At 40.4% G+C, this 22,823-nt stretch overlaps 1 protein-coding gene across 15 annotated transcripts in view; it reads right to left on the reverse strand.

Annotated features, from left to right (window-relative positions):
- The window catches only part of LOC139467890 (rap guanine nucleotide exchange factor 6-like), a 172,936-nt gene that overhangs the window by 4,202 nt on the left and 145,911 nt on the right, over positions 1–22,823 (reverse strand). For 8 of the 15 annotated variants that reach the window (XM_071249419.1, XM_071249420.1, XM_071249421.1 and 5 more), the window contains 25 exons: positions 22,557–22,661; positions 22,234–22,424; positions 20,961–21,078; positions 20,291–20,395; positions 19,543–19,707; positions 18,960–19,067; positions 18,811–18,828; positions 17,706–17,909; positions 17,163–17,271; positions 16,645–16,891; positions 15,873–16,110; positions 15,547–15,611; positions 14,941–15,048; positions 10,320–10,578; positions 9,189–9,288; positions 8,544–8,671; positions 8,185–8,268; positions 7,485–7,631; positions 6,932–7,063; positions 6,118–6,217; positions 5,411–5,506; positions 4,422–4,643; positions 2,883–3,044; positions 1,764–1,880; positions 381–557 (listed from right to left, as the gene is read on the reverse strand). In XM_071249419.1, the coding sequence (XP_071105520.1) occupies positions 381–557; positions 1,764–1,880; positions 2,883–3,044; positions 4,422–4,643; positions 5,411–5,506; positions 6,118–6,217; positions 6,932–7,063; positions 7,485–7,631; positions 8,185–8,268; positions 8,544–8,671; positions 9,189–9,288; positions 10,320–10,578; positions 14,941–15,048; positions 15,547–15,611; positions 15,873–16,110; positions 16,645–16,891; positions 17,163–17,271; positions 17,706–17,909; positions 18,811–18,828; positions 18,960–19,067; positions 19,543–19,707; positions 20,291–20,395; positions 20,961–21,078; positions 22,234–22,424; positions 22,557–22,661 (3,505 nt within the window). The remainder of the gene's footprint in view (positions 1–380; positions 558–1,763; positions 1,881–2,882; positions 3,045–4,421; positions 4,644–5,410; positions 5,507–6,117; positions 6,218–6,931; positions 7,064–7,484; positions 7,632–8,184; positions 8,269–8,543; positions 8,672–9,188; positions 9,289–10,319; positions 10,579–14,940; positions 15,049–15,546; positions 15,612–15,872; positions 16,111–16,644; positions 16,892–17,162; positions 17,272–17,705; positions 17,910–18,810; positions 18,829–18,959; positions 19,068–19,542; positions 19,708–20,290; positions 20,396–20,960; positions 21,079–22,233; positions 22,425–22,556; positions 22,662–22,823) is intronic. The other 7 variants (XM_071249424.1, XM_071249422.1, XM_071249434.1 and 4 more) reach the window with 7 other exon arrangements.

Here is a 22,823-nt window from a genome sequence, read left to right on the forward strand (position 1 = left end):
AGAACATGACCCACTGACACACAGTAACACATCCTCTGTTATCACTAGAACCTTTTCTCTGATACTCATGTAACGCCCTTCTTAAGAACACGACCCACTGACACACAGTAACACATGCTCCATTATCACTAGAACCTATTCTCTGATACCCGTGTAATGCCCTCCTTAGAACATAATCCTTTGACACACAGTAACACATCCTCCGTTATCACTAGAAACTATTCTCTGATACCCGTGTAAGGCCCTCCTTAGAACATGATCCATTGACACACAGTAACACATCCTCTGATGCCAGCATCAAACTCGTCTTCAGAATACGACCAACTGACACACTCTCACAGCCATTGGACACATACCCTGTGTTGAACTAGGACACATACCCTCTACTGTGTTATCATAATCCCCCTCCTCGTAGAACCCTACCCCCTCATGTGAGCGGGAGCGTTCTGCCTGCCATAATTGTTTCTGCCGTGCAAGTGCCATTTGAGTAGCCGCCTGGTAGTCTGGGAGTGGCAGCCGCCGGCTGGGATACGCTGGGGGATTGTAATGGCAAGACGCTGACAGGACAGGAGGAGAGAAAAGGCACGATGTTATTACATATCTCATGCTTGTTTCATGTTCAAGACATACATAAGCTGTGAAAGATGAACACCCACAGAGTAGAGAGCCTTACTTCATTAATCTCCTCATTCCTATCACATTAAAGACTTCAACCATCCTGTTCTTACATAATAAAATGGTCACCAATTTACAGTTACCATAAAATTCATAATTGTAAATCACATTTTTAATTTCTACATACATTTTTTCAAGCAAAATTCAAAATGAAATATGAACGATGCAGAATGCATGATTGGTAAGCCATGTTTCGATGTCGCTAGTAGCCCAAACCAAACACTGGTAGTAGGATATACTACAGAAAGTGTATGTGTAAGTATTGCAGCCAGCCTGGTTCTGTGTGAAATACAAGTAAACTCTCTGTACTGTGTCAGGTGTCATCTGGGTGTCCACGACACCTGCATGCATGGGGGTGGCGTACGCACGTCTCTATACCGGTCATGCAGGGTGTTACAGCACTCACAGGGGCAACACGACACACTAGGAATGGCACACTACATCTAGTACATCAGGAAAACATGGAACCTTGCTGAGCAAGTAACAAATCTTTGTGATCCCTATGAAAAATTCTATGTTGGTTCTTTGTGTTCAGAAATAGAAAAACCTTTTGTGACTAACATAATCGAAAGCTAATGATCCATGTCATGATACACATCACACCAAAGACACAGATCATCTGTGTGAGCACCATGGTGCTCGGAGGTAACTCATAGGAATTTTCAGTATTGACATACAGTATATGAAACTTTCAAACATTCTTAAAAACTACATATCATTTTTATCAACCTCATGAACATTTATGAATTTGATATACATTACTCAAAAGAAGTGAAAGAAGAACGGATTTCGTCATGTGACTAATGTGGCCATGGTATGACATATTAACTATAGTCATATGATAACAGAGTGTGCTCTCAACTTCTTTTGAGTAGTATATGTTAATTTGGCAAATTAAACAAAACAAACTAAGTACTATATATAACGCATATTATTGCCTAGTCATCATCTACTCACACACATGTATACATTGGGGTTGACCATGCATGTCTGTTGGTTATAAAGAGAGTGAAATGTTAACATCCCTCCCTCCAGCACATGCAGGCTGCTTGGTTGGTGGGTGTGTCTGTGCATGCCACGGGACTCACCTGCAGGGGCTGACAGCGGAGCATTCTGCATGACGGTGTGGTAGGAGGGGAGAGGGGGGCGGGGCATCTGGGCCTGGGGGTAGGAAACATGGTGGGGGTGGAGAGAGTTCATCGGCGCTGTAATCAGACAGGCAAGCATGAAGTTAGTCAAAGTTTGCAAAGAACAGAGAGAAGACACAAGTGCATGCTGCCAGAATGACATGTCTGAGAATATGATGTATAATAGAGAAAATATGTTAGTAATGTCCTGTAGCACATTGCATCTGGGTTTGTGGGATGGACACATTTGTGACGAATCAGCAAGTGTATCAATTTAACCTGAGCCTCAGCCTCAGTCTCAGCCATACAGAATAAGAAATGACAGAATTCTATTTCATCCTCGTGTGGAGTGCACCGTTTTCAAAGAGCAATACACAATTGATCTTGGTTCACACAGAAATAAACAACCATTGACAACTGTCTGCCACACTCAGCAATATTTCAGCTTTAAAATGGTGGCCTGTACATATTGGGAGTCTGGACCGGACAATCCAGTGATTGGTAGCATGAGCCATGCCCCATGCTGTCAGTGTACTATAGCATGCAACTAACCAAGTCACTGACAACCAGATCCATTTAGTCTATTAGGAGTTGCTGTGGGCCTATTCAAACACCTACAGGCTTCGTCTGACTACATTCCCATCCAAAGACTCCGTCTCAACTTGGTGCCGACTACATCTCAACCCACAGACTCCGTCTCACTTTGATGCCCAACTCCATCCCCAACCACAGACTCCGTCTCACTTTGATGCCCGACTACATCCCCACCCACAGACCCCATCTCACCTTGATGCCCAACTCCATCCCCACCCACAGATTGCGTCTCACCTTGAAGCCCAACTCCATCCCCACCCACAGATTCCGTCTCACCTTGAAGCCCAACTCCATCCCCACCCACAGATTCCGTCTCACCTTGATGCCCAACTCCATCCCCACCCACAGATTCCGTCTCACCTTGATGCCCAACTCCATCCCCACCCACAGATTCCGTCCTACCTTGATGCCCAACTCCATCCCCACCCACAGATTCCGTCTCACCTTGATGCCCAACTCCATCCCCACCCACAGATTCCGTCTCACCTTGCTGTCCCTTCCTGAGTACAGGTGGAGAGTTGTAGGACCCCACAGAGCTGCTACTGTGACTGTCGAAGCAGTGTCCGGAATCGGTCTCTGAGGAACTCTGGTGCTGGTAGCTGTTGACGCTACTGGTAGGACTGGCAGAGTCCGTGGAACCTATCGAACCTTGGGAGGAAAATCAGAAGTAGGTTAGTTGGCTACATCGGCAGCTTCACATCAGCAACACACATCTGTCGGACATTACAAAGTGCTCTCACATGATGTACTGAACAGACTTGATAAAAAGCTATCACCATCACTTGAAGAGAAAGAGTAACGTGGGCAGTGCCTAGAAGCATATTTAATAATACGTGAATTTATTAGGTGTAATGTTTGTCAACAAAATTTATCAGAATATTCATCATAGTACTTCACAGGTGCTGTAGACACAAATTATGCAGAAATATCATCTAAACTTTTTGTATGTTCTACATAGTGTTCCTGTTGTGTGTACGACTGAGGACAGTAAATGCCCACATCAGACTAAGCAGAAGACAGATCATCTGGATGTCGCCAGTCAGTGGCAGCGTGAAGTATTGTCAGCAGTTGGAAGATAAGACATGACAGACTTTCACCCTTGTTGAAACAGAAGATCAAACCCACAGAGCTGTCAAGGACATTCACTGAATTTCATTAGTCCTATCAGAGAATAAATTCTATCCATAATATTGAAAACATACAGCAATAAACACAACTCAGACACTGGCATTATCTGCCGACTTGTTTCAATGCTTAAAAATTCTTCTTATTTTTCTTGGAAATCATAAATCTATTTGAAACTCTACCCTTTTCATTACATCTTTGGAAGAATTCTTGGCGATAACAAATTAGGTCGCTCCACTAAACTATTTGTTCATTCCAACGATATCACATAAAATCTGCAAGGAAATCGTCAAGATTAGGATTCAGTAGAAGCAGGTCAACACAAACATTCATGACAGGACCACGACAAGGACATGACACATGACAACTACAGACGGAAGCAGACACACAAAGCTGACAGAAAGCCACACAGAAGCTGTGTATGACATGCATGCCATGCCCACACCCATCATAGCAAATCAACTTAATATGGCCAGGTTAGGTGAACAAATTTGCATGTACATGGTGAAATTAATATTAAATTGCAACTATATCAATATATACAGATAATGATTTCAGGAATGAAACCTAACAATGTGTGATTATGTAGGGGAAGTGATATGATTTGAATTTATGAAAATTCAAAATGTAATCAAATTTTATCTATAAGTCTGAGCAAACATACATATTTTTTTTCAACATAAAGAGCGAGTAGAAAAACAGCGCACAACATCAGCAAAGTTGGTTGCACATGTATATACGCAGAAGACTCAAGCGGCAAAACTACCGCCTACGTAATTACGGATACTATACAAAGAGCAGCACTGTTCAAGTACGTAAACTAAAAGCAACACTGGCCATGAAAAGTTAAAGCGCTGATTGACGAGGCGATGGGCAGACAGACGATTGACTCATCCTTACCCGTCCGACTGGGCTTGCGTATATGCATATTACTGAGACTGACAACAGAGGAGCTCTCAGACGATAGGTGGACGTGCTGCATAGCCCGAGCATGGCGCGGCGACGTTTGCCGACGACCAGACAATGGACTAGTGACAGGCGGGAGAGGAATTTTGGGGTTATGAGGACGAACTTTGTCGGTTAGTGCCATGATCTTTCGTACAGCCCCCGGAGATTCAGCACCTGATGGAGAACACATTAACTATGACGTACGTATGCATTGACATACGACGCACGGACGCACGCACAGACTTGCTAGCCAAGCATGCATGATCCTAAGCTGCCACCAAGATTTGCAAATATAGTAAAAACAACGGTGAATCTACATGGGATAAAATCAAACTGAACTTTTCCTGATAAATGCAATCAATTGTGATTTGACATAAAATAATTCTTTTTTCATGTAAAGTTGCATATAATTGATTAGGCAGCTAAGTGCAAAAAGCAGAATTATTTATTGTTTTCAGTGAGGTGATTTTCATAAAAGTACCTCCACAACTTTGCGAATGTTCAGTAATGTAGTGCAGTGAAACAAAAATCAATGAATTTCAAACAAACTAAAATCTTATTTTCCCCTTTCTCATTGTGACTAAACGGAGGCAGCTAAGGAAGTCAAAGAATGTCAAGGTCATTCGAAAATTACTTCAGTGAGTGAAACTAAAAAGATAGAGATGGTCACAGAAATTTACTAAACTCAAATTAAAGTGAACATTGATTATAATCAAACTTTAGCATACATAATAAAACTCATGCGTTGAGGTGAAATGATAACAATATGCCATTCCCAATCCCAGAGGAGGTCTTGTGAATAAATGATTAAAATGGACTAGTAAGAAACTAAAAATGTCGAAGATTTCATATCAACGTGTTAAATACAAGGCAGTATACATTCTGAGGCGATGATTGTGATTATATGGATGCACCAATCAGACAAGGGGATGCAGACTTACCAAACTTGGGCCCTGTGTGAACTGGAACCTTGTTCTCCACCGTGTGGTTCGGGGAGCCAGTGTTCACCCCTGGTGAAGGGTCACGTTTTCGAGCTGCTGAGGATAAAGGATTGGGACAGTCATACTCTGGGCCCGCTTGCACAAAACTATCTCAGAACTACCATTGTTGGAAACAATGTTTTGACAGGGGCAGTAACTGAGGAAGAGGAGGTTTTCATATCTGAGTGTATATAAACAAATAAACACCAAAATTAATCATTTTTCAGAAGCTGACCTTAACAAATGCTTGGGTAGTTTTCTTGACGCTCTAAAATTATGTTAAATTGGTAAAGGAATCCAAAATATTTTATATTTTGACCAAAAAATAACTCTCCATTTGGATCATGTGTGTCTGTATGTTCGTGTGGTGTGTGTGGTGTGTGCATGTGTTCGTGTGTGTGCATGTGGTGTGTTTGTCTGTGCGTGTGTATTTTACAATGGAAGCCCATTGAGATACCATGCCGCAGTTTTATCATGAATACACCACTCAGGGACAATATACTGACTCCGAGTCAAACAGTCCTTGATTTAGCCCCTAAATGCCGAGTGCCAGGCAACAAGTACCATTTTTTTTTACATGTTTTGGTATGATGCGGCCGGGGACGCTCTACCACTACACAATTGAGGTGGTGGTAGTATCAGCTTGACAACTCAGACTGCAGTCTCACCAGGTATTTCACAGTGGTTAGACAGATCCTTCAGCTTCTCCTCATCTGTGATAGTCTGCATATTACTCAGGTACGACTTGACTCGTCTCACCATCTGGGCCTGCAACAACATGTCCCTCTGTTATACCTTCATATTCTCATTTAATTATGTATAACTAAGGGTGATCGATCAGCAGCCAAATTTTATGAATCGATATGTAGGCTATCGACACTTAAAGGCTTAATATATATAAAAGGGGTTCCTGTAGCAAAAGGAAACCTCCAGTCTTATTAACAAATCAGAATCAAGCATTCTTCAATGTCATTGTAGAATTGTGTGTACGCCACTTTGAACATTATCCCAGTTATATCACAGCGTGTCAGCTAGATATGGGAGGAATGCCCGAAGTGATGCATGTATCAGACGTATACCATTTTGGTGAGCCCTACGAGCACAGGTATGGTGCTGACAAATATAGAAACATCTAGGACCCGAAACATTGGTTTCAGGCAAGACCAAGAGACACAATTCCACACAGTGAATTGTGGTGCCTTAGATGACAGGGCCACCCCTGGCCCCCTATAATTGTATGAACCAGAGGGATTAAATGTTTAAATGTAATTTCAGTAATATCACGTCCATGCTAAAGCAGCAACACCAGTCAAGTGTGGTGCATTAACCAGAGTCTGCTTGCTTGTTTAGTTAGAACCAAGGACTAGCTAGAGTCATGGAAATGAGTCAAGGCATCAAACGTTTTGATGACAAGTACATCAGAACCTCAGACTCAATTCTAAAGTCGATTTTCATCAAGCATACAATGAACACTGGACATACCTCTTCATACATCTTCTTCAGGTTGGGGAGCGTAGAGCCACGCCGGTTCTTGGTGCGCTTGAGTGTGGCTACTCCGGACACCAGCGTGCTGGAGAACATGGAGCCAGTGCCCAGGTACATGGTGCTAACATCCTGCAGCGAGAGACATAGTGGTCAGGGGGGGTGTTTTATCATTGGAAGCAGCATAGTCATCATTGGAAGGAGCATGCTCATCATTGGAAGGGGTGTGGTCATCAGTGGAAGGGGTGTGGTCATCAGTGGAAGGGGTGTGGTCATCAGTGGAAGGGGTGTGGTCATCATTGGAAGGGGTGTGGTCATCAGTGGAAGGGGTGTGGTCATCATTGGAAGTGTGTGGTCATTTTTGAAGAGGTGTTGTCAGTGTTTGAAGGGGAGCAGTCATCATTGAGGAAAGCATCAAGAATTTTACTAAAGCACTTGCGGAATTGTGCAGTATGAATGGGACACGCGATTAGCATTACACATGTTACACATTGTATCAATGTACAATCAGCTATATAAGAAGAAAAACAAATTTAACATGCCCAACACTTACATATCTAGCTGACGACATGTTGCATATATGTCTAATTTCTTTGGCAATCATGCGGAGCTTCTCAAAGTTGACCAGTCCATCCACCATTGTGTCATTGCCAAGGTGGATAAACGTCAGGTCCTTCTTCACCACTGGGAAGAACGGCAGCTGCAAAATACACATTCAACATTTGTCAGAGTAATTCAGAATTCAGAACTGATTATGAAAATTTACACAGTGTGCACATCATTTTTTACCTTATTGCCTCCACAGATTCAAAAACATATTAAGGTCAATTCTTATAAATAAATAGGTCAACTATCTAACATAACACAAATAAATGTAGACAACAATAAGAAATAAGTGACATAGTTCAGAGCCATAATGCATCTGAAGCCCTGTCCATTCTATTATCAGCCAATCAGGAAACAGTAGTCTCTATTAGTGGGTGAGGCCTTTATTGTCGGTTTGTGAACATAAACACAAAAATAATTCTTTGGTTAACAAATCAAATGCCACAAAATCACTTGAAATTTATTTATCTAAGGTGGATCAGATGTTTTATCTTTATCATCAATAACAGCTTAATTTTGGTTCTAGGTCATGTCCATTATTTGTCTTGCCAGTGCTAAGAAAACTATATACTATATCATTACTAAATTATAATTATTATACCACTACATTCACAGACACAAATATGTATGTCTACATCACTACTTACCATGGGAGGTTGTATGTGCTCACTGTTAATGAGATTTCGATATTTAGCCATGTTCCGAGAAGGATCCATCAAATTTTGAAGATCCTGAAAACATAGCAAGGAATATCAAACTTGGTTTAACAAAGAGTTAGTTGTGTTTTATGCCACTTCTAGCAATATTTCAGCAATATCATGGCAGGTGATACACGAAAAGAGCTTTACACATTGTATCCATGGGGGAATCAAACCTGGGCTTTGGCAGAACAAGCAAACGCTTTAACCATTAGGCTACCCTACTGCCCGGTTTTAGAAGAAGATGAAGTGACACAGTCACGACACAAACAGGAACTGCCACAAGTCAGGAGTTGTTATGTACGTACCTCGAACATCTTGTAGTACTTGCTAGGCAGTCTCTCCCATGTGTTACGTAGTCGTGATACTGACTGGTGACCCAAACCACTTAAGATTGCAAACATAGAGTTGAAGTTCTTGCAATCTTTACAATGCTCTGAAACATTAAAACCTCAGCATTAGGTTGGTTTCATCACTTTCTTTGATCTAATATTATGAAAACATACATCAGGCTGAAATATTCATTTTCAGTAATGACTTCAATATTTTTTGCACAAAACAGATTCACACACTGTAAATCTGCAAAGCACATCTGTTTTCCATTTATAACTCTAAGTTAAAAAATATATGCATAAGAGTGAGTGAGTGAGTGAGTGAGTGAGTGAGTGAGTGAGTGAGTGAGAGAATGGTTTTAACCCGCTTTAAGCTATATTACAGCAATATTACAGCAATATCACAGCGGGGGACACCAGAAATGGGCTTCACACATTGTACCCATGTCGGGAATCAAACCCGGGTCTTCGGGGTGACGAGCGAACGCTTTTAACACTGGGCTACCTGACCACCCCTTATGAATAAGAATTCATGCAGACTTCACATATGATTTGTGAAGTCATAAGAAAAGGTATTTCTATTCATCTCCAAAGCAGATGCTATTTACAGGTAGTACTCACTGGCTATCTTGATGAAGTGCTTGAGGAGTTTTGATCTCTTGACTAGACTTCCCTCACTACAGATCTCCGTCACCACCCAGAACATTTCCCTGTTGACCAGCTGAAACAAGATCAGTAACACTTTGTCAGAACTTTAACAACAAATAAGAGTTTTGATGAGAATACTTCCTTCACAGGTGAGGCATTAAGATCGGAGATACTTAAATCATTATAATATCAATACTACAGAAGGAATGTAATACAAGAATGTAAAAAGGAAACCATACCACAACTTTCTACCGTACATCGCCGTCAATAAATCGACTCCACGTATAAGGTGACCCCCCTGTACAGCCCTTCAAAATCGATGCTAATTTATATACCCCCATCTATAAAGCGAGTCTGAATGAAGCATGTCATCAGCGTATACACAATCCCTCCTTTTGCAATAAAAACGTGTTTGTCTTCTGCAGAAAAAAATTACATTGAATCCCTTCAGCGATCAGGGAAACAAACTGATCATAACAATTAAACTTGGTCAATACAAATTTTAAATTTGAGATAAAACATCATGATGAATTATTGATATATTTCCGCATGAAACTCAGAAATCTCTATCTACGCAAACGCAAACAAATTCTTTCATATTAATATAGTTAACATGTCATGCCATGCCATGACAGATCAACTTAATTAACTGGGTGGTCCTTAACTTCTTTTGAATAGCATATTTTTCAAAGGAAAATTGCTTAAATGTGCTCTTTGTAGGCAGTGAAAAGAAATATTTGATACAGGAACAGAACTATGTGACAAGTTGAACAAAAACCCTCAGATGATGAGACCCATGAAGATCCGGGGTAGAATAGGTCTCTAGCAACCCATGCTTGCCGTAAAAGGCGACTATGCTTGTCGCAAGGGATCGGGTGGTCAGGCTCGCTGACTTGGTTGAAGCATGTCATCGATCCCAATTGCATGGATCGATGCTCATGATGTCAATCACTGGATTGTCTGGTCCAGACTTGATTATTTACAGACCGCCGTCATATAGCTGGAATATTGCTGAGTGCGGCATAAAACAACCAACCAACCTCAGAGGATGATGTACACACATTCCTACAAGGCTTACACTCAGTTACACTCAGTTACACTCACCTCAGCGAACTTCTTGAGAGCAGGACAGCCATACTTGGAATCAAGCCCGAAGAGTTCGTCAATATACTCCGTGGGCTCGATTTCCCGGAACACCTTGAAGTCCTCGAGGGTGAGCTGTGAGGCCACCTCCGCGGAGTTGAGCTGCAGCAGGCTGATCTGGCTCTCCTTGATCAGCTCGCCACGCAGCTCATCGGGGACTAGAGAGTCGGTACTCATGTTGTTCTTTAAATAGTACCTGAGTACACGTGGACAAGTACGCCTGGATGAGTATGGGGGAAAGGGGAGAAAGTTAGCCCCGAGCAACGGCCTGTCATTGTTGTCATGGCAACGCTACCTACCAGTCTCCCAATATGGTGCTTGTGGCGTCAAGCTTTGTGCGACCCAGCTTGGATGTTTCTTGTTGCTTTGTACAAGTTTGTGTCAGTTGTGGCACATTCCTACACTCATGTGACACCTGGTTTCAATCAGCCATTACTTGCTTCACATTTTGTCAACAACCTTCTTTCACTTTATTAGGATCAAAATATTTTCAAGCCAAATCTGTCACATCTGTAGAAGGCCAGGGGTCTGTTTTCAAAGAAATGAAAGCATACTGACTGTTGTAGCTTCCATACTGTAACATAGATTTACAACAGTCATAATGCTAAGATCCCTTTGACCAGGAGCCCATGACTTGGGAATGAATCTCCGTGACACAGACTTAAACAAGCTCAATGCATGCACAAATGCCCACGGCCACAATGATTCAAGATATGAGAGATCAGTGATTTTTCTGGAGTCAAAGGCAAAAGGTTTTGATAGAACATTCTTCAAAATCATTACCAAATTTGGAATAATTCTTCAGGCCATTTTGGATGACAATCAGTCAATGTCCTAGAAAATGTTCTTATTTGTAGGCCTGAGAGATTATTGAAATTTACAAACAATGAGTAACTTAATAACTGCATCCAAATTATTTTAATTGTGTACAGAAACTGATTGCTATTCTCTCACATCTTAGTCCTGAGAATGAAGAAGGGAAGAGTAAGAACTGAACTGCTTCATTACTAGACATATAGTTCCATAGCATTTTCATATTTTATATAAACATACCCACAAGAAATTATAAGGTAACATGGTCTAAAAAAGGTACAATTCTCTTAGGCGCAGGTAATGTGATAACAATTTGCATTACTGATACAATTTCTTGCACAAGTAAAAATAAGTCTTTGAAAGGCATTTAGAAGTGATGTTCCTTTTAAGTTGACATCCATAAATTGTCTTCTTTATGGTAAAAATAGATAAAAGATGTTTCAATTTTTTTAAATATTAAAAGTGTTTGTTGCGTAGTTAAGAATAGCGAGATTAAATTCAGAAGCGCCTGCACACCTGCTACTGAGTAGACAATTACTGTCATTCCTACAATGGTACATCTATACATGTCAGCAGTCAGTTGTTACTCTTCGTATAAAGGTATGAATGAGGACATGCAATGACATACGGGTATTTAAGACTAGGCTACAGAAACAACTGGACACTGGGATTATTCAGTCTTCAAAGGCAGCTTTGCATCACTCTGATTACATAGTAGTGAACAGTGGACACTGCCACATGGAATGTCTTGTCTTAATACAGTGCTATAAATATGAAATAGTTGCAGCATTTAACAAGTAAGTATTCATCAAGACTTTGAAGACTGAATACAAGCATCTTGACATGCTAGGGAGATGGCAAATATTAAGTACCAACTGGAAACTGAGGGTGGAGGCCGAACACTTGTATGAATAGATAAACGAAGGGATTGACAATGATGGGAGTGGGGCATTGGACTTGATGGGGTGGGGCACTAGGCTTGTAGGTTGGGGTGGGGCACTAGATTTGATGATGAGTGAGTGAGTGAGTATGGTTTTACGCTGCTTTTAGCAATATTCCAGCAATATCACGGCGGGGAACAGCAGAAATGGGCTTTACACATTGTACCCAGATTTGATGATGAGGTGGGGTACTAGACTTGTATGGCAGGATGGGGCATTAGACTTGTATGGGGGTGGGGCAGTAGACTTGTAGGTTGGGGTGGGGCACTAGATTTGATGATGAGGTGGGGTACTAGACTTGTATGGCAGGATGGGGCATTAGACTTGTATGGGGGTGGGGCAGTAGACTTGTAGGTTGGGGTGGGGCACTAGACTTGATGATGGGGTGGGGTACTAGACTTGTATGGCAGGGTGGGGCATTAGACTTGTATGGGGGTGGGGCAGTAGACTTGTAGGTTGGGGTGGGGCACTAGACTTGATGATGGGGTGGGGTACTAGACTTGTATGGCAGGGTGGGCCATTAGACTTGTATGGGGGTGGGGCAGTACACTTATTGGTTGTGGTGGGGCACTAGACTTGATGAAGGGGTGGTGTACTAGACTTGTATGGGGTTGATAAGAGTTGTGTTAGGTTTGGGACATTCTGTGATCTGGTTAATTCACAACACCCCAGTTTCCCACTGATCTGCACAATATTGCCATCTCAGATATGGTTATAACATACCATACTAAAAATATCATAATTATTATTTTCGAAAAATAGTAACAGAAATAATAATTATGAAAACGTAACAAAACTTCCAGGGGATGACCAAGGTTATTTCACGGCACATTAGTAGTGCATACAACAAGTGCAAAACCACATCCGTGCAAACAGAACTACACCTCCCGGCTACCATGCACCACCAGCCTATCACTGTCCTAGCATCCATGCAAGTCTGTAGATTACCATCGACGTCTTGAGCACCTTCCATGCTATCATTCCACACTAAAACAGCTTGTTACATGATTCCACATCACGACGATACAATACACAATCTATCCCATTTATAGCAAGCTATGTGTGTATTTCCAGACAGATTAATATGTACTACTCTACAGAGTGCATGACCTGTGTACATGCCAAAGCATATCATCCAACAGCAAAGCCAACAGTAAAACACTGACAATGTTTGCATAAACCCAATCAGAGGACACATAATCTCAAGACTTGCATTATACAGACACTTAAGGAAAGATAACCCCACAGAATGCATGATCTCTTTATTAATACAATAAAGCTAAAAGATATGGTATTACTTTTCTTGATATTTTTTCTTTTTTTCTTTTTTAATCCGTATCATGCATTTTGTAGACCTGGATTAATTCTGATAATGTCAATACTATTGTCCCTTTGAACAAACACCACAATGGAGGCCATGTTATTCTCTTGAAAGGAGGCACAAATTGTCTATTTTTAGTATACCATTTTTCAATTAATCACTTTACCAAATGCACTGCTACAGTGTGTTTGTTTCAAGCATGACTACCCATTCATATTAATAAACTGTTCACTCAAACGTCAAACAATCTTACAAACTGGTCTTGATTCACAAACTGTCAATGGTGTGCCTCCCTCAAGCTTAAAGTGACCTTAAGAATCACATTACGTAAGTTTTAACGGAACTCAGTGTAGTGGAAGAGGTTAGCCAGACCTGGTAAGATACTACTCCCGTTTCCATGGTAACCATGTTTAGTGTGTCAATGACGATTATGGTGTGGAGGGTGTAATGATGATTAATGGTCAGATGACTGATGATGTGGAAGTACACAATGAATGACGACAGGGATGATAGGGTTCAAGGGTAGTCCATGCATACAGCGAAACGTTTTTCTCAAAAAGCAGCGAAAATCAAAATTATAGCCAGGTACATGCCAAACGTTGTACAAAGATGTACACTTGTACATACAACATCAAGAAGCACGCTTGGAGGCAAATTTTGGTTGTCAATTTTAGAACTACCGGTCGCTTCGACACTCTGCTCGGGGCTTTCATAGGATTCTGCAAAACGCTCAAATAATATGTTTTGAAATGTGACTCAAGGTGAAATGTAATATTACTTGGTGACAACGTGATAGACTACAATGTAGGTTTCTAGGCCGGACTCCCCACAGAAACAAGGCGGAAGAGTATAAGCTTAACTCCTAACCCCATATGGTGAACAGCACACAGTGTGGTGAAAGGTGTTGGTTTCGACTGTGATTGATTATATAGGTGAGATGGAATGCTGAAGAAACAGACACTAAGTCGTGAACACACGTTAAAACATATCTAGACATATTGTACCTCGCAGTGCACAGGATCTGTAGCAGTTTAACCACAACCTCAACCCATGAAAAACACATTTCACTATGATCTTTAAACATTATTATTAAAATACAGTGTTGTAAAAACAGAACGTTCAAATGTTGTTTGAATGTTCATCAGTACATGGTTAAGATGTGCATTGGCATACTATTAATGGTTTCAATGAAAAACACGCAAAAATAGCCATAGAATACCAAGGCGCAAATACCAATGTGTGCCAAGGCTCTGGTTCCAACTGCTACACATACAAGCAGCCTACCACTGAGGACAACCCCTTACATCTAACCTCCTGCAACTTCTAGAACACCAAGTCCCTGAGACACCACTCCTATACATCGAGGCCTGTTCCACACAGTGATCTAAACGATATGACAATGGTAACTCCCATATCTTCACAATGACTTACGATAGTCATACCACTAAGATCTCTTTGTGGAACAGGCACCTGTCTGAGGTAACAGATGACTGAGACGCCCTCTCACCTTCCGTTGAGACCCAGTCGGTCAGGTAGGTTCGGCAGTGTGTCCGGCAGTCGTTTCTGTTTGATTACTTCCTCGTTCTGAACTGTTACCTCACATAAGGAGTAGTTGCTGAAAGTATTAATTATGTATGAAAAGTTTGTCATGTAATGCCGCTCTCAGCATCATCATATCATGACAAGAAAGGAAAAATAAACTCTGGAGTGAGTGCATTGTGTTTAACACGACCTTTTGAACAGTATTCGAGTTATATGACGGCATTGATAACTCTGGAATATAGAACTGACTCTCATATGTGAACACTTCATTTCTGTTAGTTTTTCATCATGGAACAATTCATTTCTGTTAGTTTTTCATCAGTCCACTGCTGAACAATTCAGACAGATCATCGATACTGTAACTTAGTGATCCCTATCGTTTGGATCATAACCAAGAAATCGTCATCATCTATGTTACCAAATACTCCTACTCCTTTAGTGTTCATTTGAAGCATGTTAAAGTTTTGAAACAAAGATAAAGTATTGTCGAGATCACCTCTAGTTTGACACATCACTATGCTAATATTACTGTGTCTGTGTGGACACTTGCAGATCAATGGCGTCAACTCACCAGCTGGGATCTGTGATACCAAACTCTTGCAGGGCAAGCATAACCACTTCTTTCGAAGTTGTTTCCTGCAATAAAAATATCCCATTATTCCACGGTAAACAGAATTATCTCATGCTAAGAACAAAATGTTTTATATTAATAGTTTAAATTAAAGAACTTCAATTGAATAATCAAAATTGTCTGAACTTACAAAATACATGTTTGAGTTTTGATTTAGATTTAGATTTAAGTTTACAGAATTTTGGTCAAATTAGCAACAAATAGCAATGTGGGTCACTAATTGGTAACTGTCAAACAGAATATATCAAATTGAAGATTGTGTTTACCTTATGAATTGGCAAGTACTTGAATGACTGGTCAGCCTTGTAGACTTTGACGACGTGTTCAGGGAAGTCGCTGGCAGCATCGTTGACGGTGAGCCCGGCCAGGGAGAGGTCAGGGTTGCTGGCACTGAGATGGTTTGTCATTGTGCCGGTGTTGGAGGACGAGGTAGAGGACGTGGAGGACTTGCGTGAAGGGTTTGGGTACAGGCTCTCGTCGGAGTGGTTCATGCTACCATTATTACTGAAAAGTCATAAAAAGAGTGAGTGAGTGAGTTGGGTTTTATGCCGCTTTTAACAGTATTCCAGTTATATCACGGCGTGTCAGCTTAATGTGGGAGGAAAGCCCAAAGTGATTCTGGTCTCAGACCACTTCAGTGAAACCCACGAGCATGGGTATGGTGCTGACAAACCTAGAAACATAATCGGGGGGAAAAGGGATTCGAACCCACAATCATAGGTTTCTGGCGTGCCCAAGGGATGCAACTCTACACAGCGAATTGCGTTGCCTTAGACGACTGGGCCACCCGTGCCCCCATTAAATAGATGAAACATGTCGCATTGGTCATATGTGCAAAAAGTTTCATTGATGTTAATAATCTAAAATGGACAATACAAAATAGAAATAAACATGATGACTGAAATAATAAAATGAACTTCCACAATGTTTCTTCCCCAAGTATTTTCTTATAACTACCATTCCACTAAGCTGAAGTCATTTGCTTTAAAAACTATACCCACTGTTACCATTTTCACAGGAACAATTGATCATACATACCTGTTATTTAAATTTCTGGGTATTAAATTCATCTTCATAAGTGCTTTCTTTAATCGAGGCCTATTTCCCAGTGCCATAAAACCTTTGTCCTTTTTGTCATGCTTGTTATCCTTGGTGTTCACTATCACTGGCACAGACGCATCCAGATCAGGGGCAGATAACCTCTGCTTCATCGAAGGCATGATAAAATCAGCTTTTAATTTCCTAGGTGTATTCTTGTCAGCTGCCTGCAGCATTTCCTTGAATTCTAAACAGGAATGGAAAGAAGAATTAATCTTTAAGCATAACTATCAGTCTGAAAAAAGATTAAACTCAAGCAAAAGATGTACATGAACTTGTTTAATAGTTTTGTTGTTTTGTTATCATATTTTTATTGCTGTTGCCAAGGCCTTTCATCTGGAATCTCTGATGAGTACTTTTGAACTGCAGTATAAACTAACAATGCATACTGGCTTGAATCAATGACTCTACTACAGATTATGACGAGATCTACAGAAGGATGGACCACATGCACTGACCATGTAGGTTGGACTTGACTGTGATAGACAGGTGGGTCGTCCCACGAAGGATCTCTAGAGCTTTGTTGTGGGAGATCTGGTGGAAGTTTTGTCCATTCACCTCAAGTATCTGGAAGCATGACACAAGGGAGGTAACTCAACTAGTCGCACAATAAGGGCAATCATAGATCTGTCAGTGGTCAGTCTCCTTTCTAGTATTCCAACATGATTCCATTATCAGACTCAAACATCACATCATATTAAGACACCATTGTATTCATTCAAATTAATATCAAATAAAAAACTAAAAGTAAAACAATAATAACTGTTTACTAAAACATGAACAAGCTTGTTTCCCAAGACTAAGTAAGAACACAAAATTTAACAAACAACTGACATAACAAGACAAACACCTACAACGAGAACTGATTACCTTCAACAAGCCATTAGTTCAGGGTTAACCCTACACATAACCCATGAATATGTACTGTATGAGTTCAGAAAACAAAAATTATGAAACAAATGTGTGAAAGTGAAGAAAAAAAATCCCCCACCCAAACTCACCTGATCACCCCGTTTGAGACCAGCTTCAAAAGCTTTAGAACCTCTCTCAACTTTAGTAATAAATATGCCGTGACCTCGTTCACAGCCTCCGAGGATCTGGAACCGCAGGATCTCCTCTCGTGTGGCTCGGGTCAGCGTGATTGTTCGTACACGCGCCTTAGCAGCACATGCTATGTTCAGTAGACGCATTTGACCAATCATTTTCTGGAAGGAGGCAAGATGAGTGGAAAGGTTAGCCTGGTTAGTACATTAGTGAGCAGATAAAGGTTAGTTACGTACAGCGGTTACAGGTCGGGATGCACTGTGCAGCTCCACGCACTCGTGTCATGGCCATAAGCGAGCATACCTAGGGTTCAGAATTAACACAAGTCCACTCGACTGAGACCAGTGCCATTCAGTCTTACCAGTCTCGCCATTAAGTGGATGGCAACTACTATATCATTTTTGCGGGCTAGTAAAAATATAAATTAATTCCTAACAATGCCTACAGGAACGTGTGCAGTTTATTGAAATACTACCCAGTGGCAAATATATATTGTGAACTTGCATAATATATGTGCACAACAAAAATTAATTTTATACTATTAAGTTATGTTGTCTTGGTAAATGACGGAATTACGGAATTCAGTACTGACATATACAGGGTTTCAGTTGTAAAATATGAGGTATATTTCATATATAAGGAGGTTTATTTTGTATATAAGGAGGTTTATTTTGCAAAAGACCTATCCTGTAAACATATCTCTATGAAAAGCTTTAGAATACACAAGAAGGTGTTTTCATGAACATGATACCATCATTATTTTCACAGACATGTATGTACAGACACACAAGAGGAAGTATATAGTGTTTCATAATTAGCTCAAAAGCACTTGCATTAAGATATACATTAAAGCAGCATTGCAATTAACACTCAAAAAAGCAATTATGAGAATACAAGATATTTATGAGGTAAAACGCCTTGCCGGTGAAACAAATATTTGAAATTTAAAACATACAGACAATTGTTTGTTATTGCACAGAGGTCATCCCGACCTATAAGAGTGAAGGTTTAGAACAGAGAGAAGTTCCAGTTGACCCGATATGTCCCAGAATAATGTCTTACCTCAGAGAGAGCATCAGGCTGTAAAACATCAAACAGTATCTGTCATGTGTCTATACGAAGTACTCTCACAAAGAGTCCTGTACTCTTTGTGTTAGATTCACCCAAACATCTGTTATAAATAACATGATAATTAAAGGGACACCACTCACCTCCTTCTCCAATAAAGTTTCAAACTCTTCAAGGAATTCACACATTGATGTGTCTGTCTCGAAGTCGTTGAAATGATTGTTTACCCACAATAGTACAACTCTTGTAACCTGTAAGAAACAGCTTGATCATGAATTTGTAAAAATTTATGCAACAACAACAAAGTCCCAGACAAAACCACACGTAATAAGCCCTTTAATATGTCATAAGGTTAAAGGAATAGACATATCTTAAATTTCGAAGTGAATTTTTCATCAGCTTGTAACAGATGTGGTTAAAATGTCAGCTCACAGTTCCACAAAGCAAATGATGGGCTATAGAAAATACTTTAATTTCTTTTTTGCCTCATATTTAACATTGAGCAAAAATGCACCATGCTTAATCTATGACACAAATAACCTCATTCAGTCCCTTAAGTAACCCTGCTGCTAATGCTCTATTACTAACTGGAATATTGCTGACTGCGGCATCAAACAACAGTCACTCAAAGATTCAAAGTAGAAATTCATCTTCTCAGCGGGAAGAATCCAGGGTTTGAATGACAGAGTTACCTCCCTTAATACAGTGAATCTGCAAGTAATTTACCTTTGATCTGAGGATTGGTTGACCAAACCACTCCAGGAGCTTATGAGCCAGGAAGAATGGTGTTTCTAGAAATGTTCTGTATGTGAGCAGGAAGTCCTCTACATAGGTAGGGTCTATAGCCGAGTGGTCCTCCACAAGGTGCAGCATCAACCTCTCCGACGTGCCCTGCAAACACAGAGGAGCTTTCAGGCAACTATCATGGAAATCTAAGTCTGAAAAACACTAACCATGATACATAATCTGGAACAAGCCATTTTAACAACTGATTAGAAAATAACCACCTTGATTCCATTCTTGGGTTCTGAATGACTGGTCGAGATCAATAAATATCCAACAGAACTTGTTATCAACATAACATCTACTGACCCTGGACACAGTGTCTAAAATAACTGCTTGCACACCTGCCCATGGCTGGTAACTTTTCTGCCAGGCTGCACGAAATTTTCCTCCACCTACCTGACTGTCTGGCAGAAAAGTTTAAGACTACTTACATATTCAGATATATTATAACTCCTAATAGATTATCAAGTAATTGTTTGAAATATTTTAACTGCATCAAGATGCAATTTGAACTTATTTTTCACAATTTTTAAATATTTATATTGTCTGAATGCAGGCAGGTAACTTTGAAGAGGGGCAGGCAACATTTATGGGTCACCTGCCCGACTGTCTTGTTGGGTTTTTAAATTATTTTTGGAAACCGGGCTGGACACAAATGACAGCTGTATCTGTGTATCTGAGTGCTCACCCTGATGACTATATGCCCCCTCCTGTTGCCCCCGTCCAGCTCCCGATGCTCCGTCAACATCACAACATGGCCTTCCTCTTCATGTCGCTTCGTGTTCTCTTCTCCCTACAACATCAACATCATACATGTATTGGAGATTAAAAATGAATCACAATATTTTGCGATGCACAAGGCCGTATTGCCATACATATCACGATATATTGTTTAATTGTAAATTTTGAATTCAGAAGCAATGTAATACTTTAAGGTATGGATTGTAGTTCAAACATGGAACAAAACAAAATGCTGGTACAACATAATGTTTACTCAATCACTAAATTCACGACCATCTTGGGGCAGCGAAAGGCATTTCTCAAGTATACAACATTAAACATATCATAAAAATCGCTATTAGAAATCACCCGATATATCGAGCATGAAAAAATTATATTGTGATACGTACCGCGGAGAATATGAACCTCAATTTACCGATATACCAACAATACTGCATACCCTTAGTACTAAGTCATGATGAACACATTATGGACGCCGCACATTCTATCCTTTACAATTACACTAAGTAAAGCATCTTCAGGGCTGAAAATCATTTCAAAGTGGACAACCTTATCACTATGAATTGACTGGGAGATACATTTTGCACATTTCAAGGTATTTTGATGGCGCTAGCTACCTGGCTGAGGATCCTGTAGTAGGCCTGCTGTTCTATACAGACGAACTGACAGTCATCTACAAGGGTCTGCATCACACCCTGGTGGTACATCTTCTGCATAGTCGGGGTGATCCCGAAGCTGGAACACGAGGAGGGGTGACAGAGTGAGTTTTGAGCCACTTTTAACATATCAGCAATATCAATGTTTGATTACTAGGAGGAAAGGTTTATTGACTAAGGTTCACTAGCATGGATAATATGGTGCTGACATGCCAAGGAATATAATTATTGCAAATGTGGAATACCTTAACTCACAATAAGCAGATCCTGACATGGATAATGTGGCACATAAGACCACCTAGCCACCCATGCAACCTCAGTATGAAGAACAGACTGAGGAAGTGAAAGCTTAAAGAAAGTCTTAATCCTTACAAAAAAATATTTGTTCCTTGGAACAGAAAAAGACTCAACTAAATGGTAGTGATTTCGTGATTCACCGGTACACCAGTGCATCGTTGGCAAACTTTGCACGATATCTGATACACTTCATAAGGCATCGATTCACATTTAAACCCATATCGATTGTCTATGTTGATCTCACATCGATATCAATAAGCAAGTTCAAACTATTTTTTAAATTCCTCAAATTCCTGCCATGGTTGTCTTTTGGATGCAAAACCATAATACAGAATGTAAACTTGTTTGTTTCCTATTGTTTTCTCATACAGAATAGTTGATTTGTCATGTTCTTCACTTTTATGCATGAGTCTATGGACTTATATATGCAGTATTGAGATATGTATCATATCTTGGCTTCTGCATCGAGATATGTATCATATCTTGGCTTCTGCATCGAGATATGTATCAGATCGTGGCTTCTGCATCGAGATATGTATCATATCTTGGCTTCTGCATCGAGATATGTATCAGATCGTGGCTTCTGCATCGAGATATGTATCATATCTTGGCTTCTGAATCGAGATATGTATCATATCTTGGCTTCTGTATTGAGATATGTATCACATCTTGGCTTCTGTATTGAGATATGTATCACATCGTGGCTTCTGTATCGAGATATGTATCACATCGTGGCTTCTGTATCGAGATATGTATCACATCGCGTTACACCTGATTGTGACATCCCTCCTCAATGGTTGCTTCAAGACATTATGGCTTCAACAAAGCGCACCTTCACAAAACAAAATAAGGCCTAACTGTCTGCACCAATTTTTAAAGAGATATTGCTTGAGTTCCAATTATGCAGGGTGACGGTCCTGACGACCAATTTGAGTACCTGTCTCCCATGTGCAGCACTTCCACATCCCCGCTCATGTGCGAGACCTTCACCTCTCCGTTGACGATGACGGACCACGAGTCCAGCTCCTCTCCGTCCTTCATCACGATAGTACCTGCCTTCTCAATCACTGCGAACACCATAACTGCCGTCAGGGCCCGCCTGGTGGCTAGAGTCATGTTCGCAAATGCCTGCAACATACAACCAGTATATAAATAATGAGGTCTAAAGCAATCCACGTATTTTGAATATTCAAGTTTATAGCTGTATTGCAAAATGACAAGAAAAAACTTATTCTCATCACATAATGAAGTTATACTCACTCTGAAATGCTGCATAAAATCTAAGAGTATTTCTATATCATCCTCTTTTCTGTCTGCTGGTTCTTTCTCCAGACATTCTCGCACAGTGTCTCGAATCGGTAATGACTGCAACAAGTAATAAAAACTCATAAGACAGGGTTCAATTAAAATTAAATTATTATTCACATTTTTGCCAATGAAAACAGTCATGAATATCAATTTACCATACCAGATCAATTTCTATGACAAAATAGGCAAAAGTGCCAATAATCTGCCACATTGAAGCAT

The sequence above is a fragment of the Haliotis cracherodii genome, unplaced genomic scaffold, assembly GCF_022045235.1.
Source record: "Haliotis cracherodii isolate W230 unplaced genomic scaffold, xgHalCrac1.p SCAF_2, whole genome shotgun sequence".
NCBI classification, from domain to species: Eukaryota; Metazoa; Mollusca; class Gastropoda; order Lepetellida; family Haliotidae; genus Haliotis; species Haliotis cracherodii.